Source organism: Ylistrum balloti, unplaced genomic scaffold, assembly GCF_031769215.1.
Source record: "Ylistrum balloti isolate Yb309-2 unplaced genomic scaffold, AGI_CSIRO_Ybal_v1 Utg371268, whole genome shotgun sequence".
Lineage (NCBI taxonomy): Eukaryota > Metazoa > Mollusca > Bivalvia > Pectinida > Pectinidae > Ylistrum > Ylistrum balloti.
Genome location: NW_026782683.1, coordinates 280,333 through 293,685, shown reverse-complemented (window position 1 = coordinate 293,685; position 13,353 = coordinate 280,333). Strand labels below are relative to the sequence as shown.

Below are 13,353 nucleotides of genomic sequence, written 5' to 3'. Positions count from 1 at the left end.
TTTTCATTGGTCTATATAAAAGGTTGCATGATGTCTTTCAAACATTGTGGAGCCAAGCCTCGAAGTATCTTAAACATTAATAATAGTTTATGTATTGAGGCCTATCAGAGAGAGATTCCCAATGAAGTTTTTGATACAATTTGTGATGGGAGGCGTTTCTGCGCAGTCCTGTAATGTATAGATGGTTTCAATAGACTGTAAAGTACATATGTATATTTTAATGTGTCCCTATTTGAATCAGATACATTTTAGCTCATTCTCTCTCTGTGTTTCAGCACCTACTGTATCTCCTATAGAAAATCACTCGTATTCCCACGTGACAGCATCAACATGTACGGATAACAACTTCGTTCGGATTAATGGGTTAGAGTGCCAAGACTTTATCTCTCAGAACGGACGACGTGTATGTGATAGAGATATGATAAACAAACACTGCTGTGCAAGTTGTTACCTGTTAAAAAGATAGCCTCGAACCCAGTGGAGTATGTTGTGTCAAACTTCAACAGTTTAACAATCATGAAATCAAGTTTCCAAGAAAAGGGCGCACACATAATCCAATCATTTGTGTGTATTGGTTGGAGTATTTGTGTATCAAAGAAACGTTTGTCATGGATACTATATGTCGTTACGGAGAAAAAGCTTGTTACAACTGACACTAGAAGGACGAGATAATTGATTAGTGTCGTTGTTGTACGGTGTTGTATGTTGTTGAATTGACAAAGCTTGAAACAACTGGGAAGCTGTACTTTCCTAGGCCCTTAATCTGATGCAGCTTGACACAGCCAAGTCCTTTGACATACAAGTTGATTTTGTTTATATTCCCTGCACGATTAGATGTTCTCCCAAGTTATAATCTGAAAAAAATTTGTCGATTTTGGGGACGATATCGTAAACGAATCCGTGTGTGACATGAAAACAAGACCAAAAGAAAAGGAGTACAGGAAGTGACCTGTACTGAAGGAGTCACCATGTGTGTATGTACACGGGGGTACCTGTAAAGACGAATTTTATCTTTATTTTTTTAAATATTCATGCACCCGTATAAACATTATCAGCTTGTATTTGTAAATTTTGTATGATGCTACAAAGAGGGCAACTCAGAAATAGATAGGTGTTGTCAATATCATAGCTGTTGTTTATGAGGCGATCATTTTCATGTATCATGGAATTACCTGGTTTATACCCCAATATTCCGTCATCGTCAAAATAAACAAATAAATAAACAAATAGTTCTGTAATAACATATGTTGATGACGGCTCAAATTTCGTGCTTAAAAAAAAAAAATAAGTGAATTCGCGGTTAATTGATAACATTGGAATAAATACATGGTAGGAACTCATTGAAATAAATACAAAGAAAATATCAAATACCCAAAACATATTTATTCAACAGCTCATGGTATATCACACTGGAAATGCCGTACCACGACATAGTAGTCATTTGTTGGTGATTAAGAAATCGATGTAAGCTTTGGGTAGAAATCAGCGTCGACCTATTTACAACAGCTTTGATCTTCTGTCCATTTCACAACCGCTCCTTTGTTCTATGTGCGAATCAACGAAAATCCATTACTATATTAGTCCACTAAGATGTGTTATTTGTAGTCTGGTTTTCATGAACAGATATCATGAGAGTATTATTTGTGTGAAAAACACCTGTAATTATACTACAGTTTGGTTACTATGGTCAATGGTTCCGGAGTTTGTGTTTCCGAAGAACAATTTAATTGCTTAAATAGTCATACAATAAAAAAAGTTTATTGCGTCACGTGATGCCTCTATACACGTGTATTTTATAGAAATATTGTTTTTGTTTCCTGAAGGATCCAATCAATTGTCCAGATGATCTTTACAACAACCAATAAATGGTGGTTAGGATATGATACATATGTAGTATAATTTAGAACATGCTATCATTGTCTTGGTGATACTACTGTGTAATTCTACTGTTGGACATTAGCTATCAGCACGAGCCGATAATTGTCTCGTGCACAAAAGGAGTGCTCTTATTTTTATATTTGTCCTATTCGAATTTGAACTTATTCAGTTTATGTTAGAGTAAAAGAACAAATTCTGAATAAATCTACATATGTATGTAACATGTGACACGCAATGTGCTATAATATTAGTGTTTTATTTTTAGAAAACACGGACGGGAATTTTACATATCCTTGTTAGACGTTTTAATAAATACACAGTAGATATTTATAAAGTTCTGTTGAGGTCTTTGGAAAATATAAGTGAAACAAAGTCGCTTTCCAGATATATTTTGATATAACTAAGGTCAAATAAACACTAGATGTTTATATACTGTTGTACTTTTGTTCGTTATGTTGTTCTATATTACTGATTGTGTGAAAAACGTCCTAGTCTCGTCCCTTCATATATTAAAAAAATACTGCTGTCGAAAACTAAGTATTTCTGTACATCCACAGACATTTCAATGTCCACCGTGGAAATAATTATATGCTGTCGCACACTAAGTATTTTTGTACATATAAGGTTTTGTATTTATAACAAGTACACAGATATTCCAACGTCTACCCTGGAAATAAATGTGTGCACGAATTATTTTATTGAAATAAAAAAACAATTATATAAACAATCATTAATTTAATTCAAAGAGATGGTAGTGTTACGGTTCTAGAAGAGGAGTTGCCTTAAAATTTCTAACATATATCAATATACGAGCAATATCATGTTTAGCAAGAAGGTATAGAAGTATTATGAACCCGTGGTGGTATATAGATAATTATGAAAAACAGACACTGGAATATATATAATAACACCGATACTTAACAGGAATATTAACACAAACCCTGGCGTTCTTCAAGGCTATATGCTGTCACCTGCGATATTCCTTCTAGTATCTGAAACATACATCCATTGAACCACAAAATAATTTTAAGATACAATTTTTGTCGCTTCGATCACTAGTGCCATAGGTTATAATTTTATATGAAGATCTGATACATGTATTTAGGTAAACCAAAACACATAATACAACATATTGAATGACACATGATACAACACATTGAATGACACATAATACAACACATTGATCGACACATCCTACAACACATTGAACGACACATAATACAACACATTGAACGACACATAATACAACACATTGGACTACACATCCTACAACACTTTGAACGACACATAATAAAACACTTTGAACGACACATAACACAACACATTGAACGACACATAATAAAACACTTTGAACGACACATAATAAAACACTTTGAACGACACATAACACAACACATTGAACGACACATAATAAAACACTTTGAACGACACATAATAAAACACTTTGAACGACACATAACACAACACATTGAACGACACATAATACAACACATTGGACGACACATAACACAACACATTGAACGACACATAATACAACACATTGAACAACACATAATACAATACATTGGACGACACATCCTACAACACATTGAACGACACATAATACAACACATTGAACGACACATCCTACAACACATTGAACGACACATTATAAAACACTTTGAACGGCACATCCTACAGCACTTTGAACGACACATAACACAACACATTGAACGACACATCCTACAACACTTTGAACGACACATAACACAACACATTGAACGACACATACTACAACACTTTGAACGACACATACTACAACATATTGAACGACACATAATACAACATATTGGACGACACATACTGCAACACTTTGAACGACACATAACACAACACATTGAACGACACATAATACAACATAATGAACGACACATGAAACAACATATTGAACGACACATGGTCCAACATATTGAACGACACATACTACACCATATTGAACGACACATAGTACAACATATTGAACGACACATAACACAACACATTGAACGACACATACTACAACATATTGAACGACACATGATACAAGATATTGAACGACACATGCTAAAACATATTGAACGACACATATATGCAATAGAGATGTTGGCTGATAGCTTTTACTTTGAAGGATATATAACACCAACGCAATCCGCATTTGGTGTCTGTGCCTGATACATTGTTTTAAGGCTGTATGCTAGATTCTCTCTGTGATGCTACATGGCTTTATCTACCGATTGATCCCCGAATAAATTAGATTAGAACAATCTAAACAATGGTGTTTTTCTTTCTTTTTTATCCATTATATCAACCATGACGAGAAAAAGACGCCAAAACAAAAACAACATCATGCATGAGTGACCACGTTTAGGCAGTTTCTGAGACCCTTTATTGATACAAACCACCAACAACGACATTTACATCTTCTTTTCGCTGTCATGATGTGGTATATGTTTGGTACTTCGATGCTGTTGGTTCCGAGTGTAAAGAAAATTATTTCGAATGCCAAACAGTATCGACAAACTATCGAATATAAAAGAATATTCTTTCTTACATTACTAATAGAACTCAAGATATTTCTGTTGTTTTAAAAAAACCACACAAACAAACAAACACAAATTCTGTTTACACTAAATACTCTCACACAATAAAAAAAATGGATTCATTTTAATTTCTACAAAACATCCGGCGATAAAGCATTATCCGGAAACCTTACTAACATATTAAGTTAGAAGTGAGAATACTAAAACACAACAAAGACTCAGATGTGTTATTATTATATAATTCTCAATCAGCATTGGTCAGTATTGCTGTCAGTATAGGTCACAAGGGTATCAATATCTCGTCTAGATTTTGATAAAGTTTATCATGACAAGGTGCGAAATATAGATTTATCAAATCATCTTAATTGATAGAAATAAATCAAACAGATATTAAACGAACTATATATCTAAAGTGAGCCAATTCCTATCTCACTCTCCCCATCCCCAAATACCACGTGAAAATATTCGGCGCATCGTAAGCTGAAACTCGAAATCGATGAAACGATGGGAAAATGTGAACAAAAGAAGATGTTCACGAAAAAAATGAAACCGTACATTTACAAATCAAGACCATGAGTTCCGGAAGGGTAAGTATATCATTCTTCAGTGACGACATCTGCCAAATAAATCTTAGCCGATCCAAGTAATTAATGTCATGTTCCCAAACTAAAACAATGTCACTTTCCGAAAAAAAATTCACTGACTTCATCAATCTGTATCCCTCCAAACCCCGTATTGACGGACTACGCATAGGGGAAACAGGGTTCAGTTAAACCTAAAGAGGTGCTATGTCAAGCGTCTTTGTGTTGTATCCACACTATAATCAATTGATACAGGAATATATTTTCCACGCTGTTATTAATGAATTGTGGACAAATTTCATAAAAGTTGCACTCACTTTAGTGTATACAATTATTTAATCATCAATATCATCATATCTTAACATGCTAAGTGATGGTTAATTAATTGACAGTTTGTAGTATCTGTGATATAATATAACCCTAATATTTGTCGTTGTTTTAACTGATAATTATCTTTATTTTGTGTAAAGTTTACAGCAGATGCAGCATTCACATCAATCATAACTGAAATGTTTTCTGTCGTTTTGTCCACAGTTCTTTTACTGCTTTGATTATTATGGATGACAGTAAGGGTGTTAGCCCGACTTGACGCTCCAGGGGAAGTAACTCTTGTATTTAAAAAAATATTCGGAGCAGCTGATCCGCCCTTCCTTCGTAAATAACTGATTAAATGGAAAAGTTCAGCTATCTTATCTAGCCGTATACATACTACAAAATTATTTCCTCTGCAGCAACTCGAAAAAGAATTCGACAGAACATGATTCAAAGAACTATAAAACACTGTCGTAGAAATGACAAGTAGACATTTGAAAAACAAGCCCTTCTCTTTTTCCCCAAAATACTCAATGATTTACACCGGATCAAGATCTGAGACTTCAGCAATGGACTCGACATCATCAATGTCAGCTTGTATTTGTAACTTTTAACTTCCAACAGACCTAATCCTCATCAAACATATAACGAGAAATTTACAACAGATACACATCTAGAACATATACACATCTACAACAGATACACATCTACAACAGATACACATTTACAACAGATACACATCTACAACAGATACACATCTACAACAGATACACGTCTACAACAGATACACGTCTACAACAGATACACATCTACAACAGATACACGTCTACAACAGATACACATCTACCAGATACACATCTACAACAGATACACATCTACAACAGATACACGTCTACAACAGATACACATCTACAACAGATACACGTCTACAACAGATACACATTTACAACAGATACACACTTACAACAGATACACACTTACAACAGATACAAACTTACAACAGATACACATTTACAACAGATACACATTTACAACAGATACACATTTACAACAGATACACATCTACAACAGATACACATTTAAAACATATACACATTTACAACAGATACACATTTACAACAGATACACATCTACAACAGATACACATTTACAACAGATACACATCTACAACAGATACACATCTACAACAGATACACGTTTACAACAGATACACATCTAAAACAGATACACATTTACAACAGATACACGTTTACAACAGATATACATCTACAACAGATAAACATTTAGAACAGATACACATTTACAACAGATACACATTTACAACAGATACACATCTACAACAGATGCACATCTACAACAGATACACATCTACAACAGATACACATTTACAACAGATACACATTTACAACAGATACACATTTACAACAGATACACATCTATAAGAGATACACGTTTACAACAGATGCACATTTACAACAGATACACATTTACAACAGATACACATTTACAACAGATACACATCTACAACAGATACACATTTACAACAGATACACATTTATAACAGATACACATCTACAACAGATACACATTTACAACAGATACACGTTTACAACAGATACACGTTTACAACAGATACACATTTACAACAGATACACATTTAAAACAGATACACGTTTACAACAGATACACATTTAGAACAGATACACATTTACAACAGATACACGTTTACAACAGATACACATTTACAACAGATACACATTTACAACAGATACACATCTACAACAGATACACATTTACAACATATACACATTTACAACAGATACATATTTACAACAGATACACATTTACAACAGATACACATCTACAACAGATGCACATCTACAACAGATACACATCTACAACAGATACACATTTACAACAGATACACATTTACAACAGATACACATCTACAACAGATACCCGTTTACAGCAGATATACATCAACAACAGATACCCGTTTACAGCAGATATACATCAACAACAGATACACATTTACAACAGATACACATCTACAACAGATACACATTTACAACAGATACACATTTACAACAGATACACATTTACAACAGATACACATCTACAACAGATACACATCTACAACAGATACACATCTACAACAGATACACGTTTACAACAGATACACATCTACAACAGATACACATTTACAACAGATACACATCTACAACAGATACACATCTACAACAGATACACATTTACAACAGATACACATTTACAACAGATACACATTTACAACAGATACACATCTACAACAGATACACATCTACAACAGATACACATCTACAACAGATACACATTTACAACAGATACATATCTACAACAGATACACATTTACAACAGATACACATTTACAACAGATACACATCTACAACAGATACACATCTACAACAGATACACATCTACAACAGATACACATTTACAACAGATACACATTTACAACAGATACACATTTACAACAGATACACATTTACAACAGATACACATTTACAACAGATACACATCTACAACAGATACACATCTACAACAGATACACATCTACAACAGATACACATTTACAACAGATACACATCTACAACAGATACACATTTACAACAGATACACATTTACAACAGATACACATCTACAACAGATACACATTTACAACAGATACACATTTCCAACAGATACACGTTTACAACAGATACACATCTACAACAGATACACATTTACAACAGATACATATTTACAACAGATACACATCTACAACAGATACACATTTACAACAGATACACATCTATAAGAGATACACGTTTACAACAGATGCACATTTACAACAGATACACATCTACAACAGATACACATCTACAACAGATACACATTTACAACAGATACACATTTATAACAGATACACATCTACAACAGATACACATTTACAACAGATACACGTTTACAACAGATACACGTTTACAACAGATACACATTTACAACAGATACACATTTAAAACAGATACACGTTTACAACAGATACACATTTAGAACAGATACACATTTACAACAGATACACATCTACAACAGATACACATCTACAACAGATACACATCTACAACAGATACACATCTACAACAGATACACATTTACAACAGATACACATCTACAACAGATACACATCTACAACAGATACACATCTACAACAGATACACGTTTACAACAGATACACGTTTACAACAGATACACATCTACAACAGATACACATTTAAAACAGATACACGTTTACAACAGATACACATTTACATTTACAACAGATACACGTTTAAAACAGATACACGTTTACAACAGATACACGTTTACAACAGATACACATTTACAACAGATACACGTTTACAACAGATACACATTTACAACAGATACACGTTTACAACAGATACACATTTAAAACAGATACACGTTTACAACAGATACACATTGACAACAGATACACATTAACAACAGATATACGTTTACAACAGATACACGTTTACAACAGATACATATTTACAACAGATACACATTTACAACAAATACACATCTACAACAGATACACATTTACAACAGATACACACTTATAACAGATACACATCTACAACAGATACACATCTACAACAGATACACATCTACAACAGATACACATTTACAACAGATACACATTTAAAAGGGACACGTCTTTTTAATATAAAACTTTTATAAACTTGCACATATTTCGTATTTTTTTTAAATATTTGTTGTTGTTCTTGGAAACTTGATAATATTTGGGACATACAAAATAATGTTTTCCTAAATATACTTCCTCCATCTGTCAAGAATAGACATACTAAGATATAGTGGTGTTCATCATCTATTTCTTGTGTATTGTCAAGTATTGTGGGTATAGATCCAGACTAATCATCAGCACACAAACACGACAGCGAATTAAATCGAACATTAGCAACGGAACAGATTAAAATAACAGAATTAAAGGATATCATAATATAGACAACCACACTCTCATATATACACACATACATTATAAACAACAATGATAACAGAATTAAAGGATATCAGAATATAGACAACCACACTCTCATATATACACACATACATTATAAACAACAATGATAACAGAATTAAAGGATATCATAATATAGACAACCACACTCTCATATATACACACATACATTATAAACAACAATGATAACAGAATTAAAGGATATCATAATATAGACAATCACACTCTTATATATACACACATACAGTCTGAACAACAATGATAACAGATGTGTCTCTGTTGTCTCTGTAACTGTATGTCTCCATTCGCCGTCTCGACAATTAGTTACATATATACAATTTATCAGTCCGATAGTGATGCTTTTGTCACAGATCCTAACATAATGTTCTTCATTCTCGATACTCCAGGGGTTACCGTCATTTTCACTCTCTGTATCCCTGGAAAAAGTCCCGACAAATCTGGTGGTTAAATGTAGGACACCTTGTGAAGACTAATCCATTGATGTTGTACTAGCTTTGGAGTTGAGTGTCGCTCCTTTGTAATCTTCACAAGGAGAGTATCGATCCTGTAATTGTTCATTTTCTCTCATGTTTACAACACTTTCCCTACTCTAGCTGTATCTATCTACATGGGGACAGATATTACTACCCACGGTTATCTACATGCTTACAGAGTAAAACTCCAAAGTCTACGCCCAATTGATGTAGCACAGTTCACTCTGAATATATCATTCTATAAATGTTCAATAAACATTTATAAATATTATTATTCATTTTCTACTTTATCCCCAAAACTCTATAAATTAACGTTCCATTTACATCAATGACCTGTCAGTTACAACGCCTATTTACACTGATGTCAAACATACAGACTAGATATTTTCCATAGAACATGAACATATTCTATTCTGACGAATCATTCCCACTGCCAGTTACTACGATAGGATTACGATTATTGGATTTTTGTTTCTTTTTTTTCACAATTTTCTTTCGTTATCTATTTTATTATCATTAACTCTGACAGCTTCAATGAATTAATTACTTTTTCATATTTGTTTAGATCAAGGATGCCGATTAAACGTCCCTATTTGACATAAACATAAACATCAAAGCATATCAAATGATTTAGATACGAAAACGTGTTGAAACACTTATATCACTCCGCTTCAAGATATCAGCTCATTAAATTTGACGGGAGACGGTGTAAACAGTGTAGACCAGGCAAAAATATGGCTAATTAGGAATGAGGAAAACAGGAAAAGAAAGGGGTAGTGTAGGTTGAGGAGGAGGGAGAGGAGTTTCCCGTCATGCCAAAAATAAAAAATATATAATTTTCCTGTTTATTTTTTAAGGATTATTTACATTAAGGAGCCCATTAGAGAAAAGCATGTTTCACCCGGACACGGAAATGTCATAAATTGGTCAATACTTGGTCAATCTCGTTAATCAAATGCTCATTGGAAACATAAAACACTACTTTTCCTTTATCTTGTGTTGCTAGATAAAGCTATTCTTGGATTTGTCCGACACCGGTTCCGCAAGCTTCAGGTATTGGTTCCTTTCGTTGACAGTCACAGGATTAAGTGGGTTCGACGGTTCTTAAATACGTCAGTTTCTTTACTGATGCGACCTCGTTTTATTATGAAGAAATTTTCCATTTTCCACTTATGTTGTTTTTTTCCATATTACTCGAACTCATTTGGCATGACGGCGTATTGTATAAGAGTTCTCTCCCTTGGACTACACGATGTCGTTAGAGTGTCCATCACATGATTGAGCTGTAGTATTCACCAAGCATCTCCTTATGATAGAGTTTTATAGAGAACAATTCTATCCTCTTCGTGTTTCGGTGTCCATCAAGCATACCTTTTTGAACGTTAAGACGTTACGCCTACTTATGGTGAAGTTTCTTTAAAAAAACATGCTTTATCCATTTAAATTCCTGACATGTTTATAAACATTCAGAACATTTTTTTTACTTATCTGTCATTTGATTATAAAGTAGTTTCATTCATTCCTTGTTAAGATGTGCATTTGATGTTCTTATTGCAAACAAAAAATAATTCATGTACGCTGAGGTTTTTAAGTAAGAGTTTAAACAATACTTTGCCATCTATTCTAAAATATCTTGTTTTCCTTCGGCAAAAGAATTTGGTAGATATTGCGGAGGTGGTCACCTCTACAGAGTGGTCCGCAGCTGACCTTTGTATGAAGTGTAAGTCACACCCTCTCCCTCCTCCAATTTTGGTTTTACAAATTGTATTTACTAACTAAGTTCGTTTTAGATCTTTTTTGATAAATTATCTAATTTTAGTTTATTTACCGTTTCGTTTCCAAAAATAAAGTCTGTATTTAGCACCACGAAATCATTAGTCACCCCGATATTAATTACATCCCCCCGTAAATCGTTTTTTCGTTATTTCGCGTTACAGTTTTCGATACTTCGTTCTATCGCTGCAAAAACACAATGATTCAACTGACGAAACAACGATACGACACATATCTGTGACATATCGTGTCCTATTTATAGCCGCTGTTCCAGCAACTGGCTTTCCCCCTGTCATTTCTATTTAATTGTAATGATGTTTGTATTTTTTTTATCTGCATTTAAAATAAAATTGGCTTCATTTAGTATTTCATAATAGCTTTTCTGTGTTTCTGTTGCTAGGTGATATCATGCTTTATCACGTCATATACTTATCATTATTTACAAGTATATAATTATCAATATGTGTGACCACAGAGAAACATAGGCTGTATCATCTTCAACACAATGATGATACTAGTCAGTATACAACACATATCATATTGTATCAGGAATCATGCTATGATTTAATCGATATATTGTAAAAAATTTACGTCTGATTAACTTATCATTACCTATATGTAGGTAGGGTGAATCTTGTTCTGTCAAAGGTATATATCTAGTTTTATTAGTGAAGTTGCTTAAATTACTTTTTTAACTCCTTGGAGGCGAGGTAGATGGATATCAACCCGAGGGAAAAGATGACTCTGTTAACAAACACGAGGCTTGTCGAGTGTTAGGAACTTGTACAACTTTTCCCGAGGGTAGAGATCACCCTAATCACCAACAATGAGTGAATGATTATATTTCTCTTGTCCCATACACTGAATTTAGCACTTTTATGTGCTTTTGATATCCCAATAATTTGCATCGTTGACGTGATTGATTTGTTGATATGACGTCAGTGAATTGTTACTGTGACGTCATATCATTGTCCTGACTGGTGAATCCTCCCGTCTCTACCTCAGGGTGACACAAACAAATCTTACACTGGTAAAAAGGCGTTGCTTGACCTGTCCGGGGTACGAGAAACAAATCTGCTGTCTCATAAGTCATCATTGACCGGATGTTTCCTCAGCACCAATTCGGTCCACGATGGCGATTCGTCTGAAGAAGTTGGCAGTGTTGTCATCGAAACCTAACAGTTTATATTGTGTTGGATTGGAATATTGGATATAAATCCGAGTTCTGTTTATCTACTAAACTTTCAATTATTTGATTTGACTGAGCAAATCTCTCTTCCATGGTTTTCCGAGAGGTCTTCCACAAGTACCGACAAAATAATAGGCTTAAACTGAAACTGGCGAATTCCTGCACGAGAGGTGAAGCCAAAGCTAAAAATAGTATCTGCACATTTTCATGATGTGGGGCTCAAATAAACGACTTTGTATCTGGCGTGTCATATATCAAAATAATTATCGATTTCCTTTTATTTGCGGCCTCGCGGAATATCACCATTCTCAATTTGATAAATCTTGTGTAAATCTAAAAACGTCAATAATTGCATAACGCAGTGAACTTTCGGTCATATGTAATCGTTAAATATTTTAGTATATTCATTAACACAAGATTTCCATTTTCACATCAATAACACATTCATTATAAAAAAAGCTGAAAGATTTTAATCGTTTACATGATAAGATAAATGTATTTCAGTCTTTAC

The 13,353-nt window shown here is 33.8% G+C and overlaps 1 protein-coding gene across 1 annotated transcript in view; it reads left to right on the top strand.

Moving 5' to 3' along the window:
* Positions 1–510, top strand: part of LOC132561724 (A disintegrin and metalloproteinase with thrombospondin motifs adt-2-like) — a 34,350-nt gene extending 33,840 nt beyond the window's left edge. The window contains exon 17 of the mRNA XM_060226426.1: positions 276–510. Within this exon, the coding sequence (XP_060082409.1) occupies positions 276–466 (191 nt within the window). The 3' untranslated portion in view covers positions 467–510. The remainder of the gene's footprint in view (positions 1–275) is intronic.
* Positions 511–13,353: the final 12,843 nt, after the last annotated feature.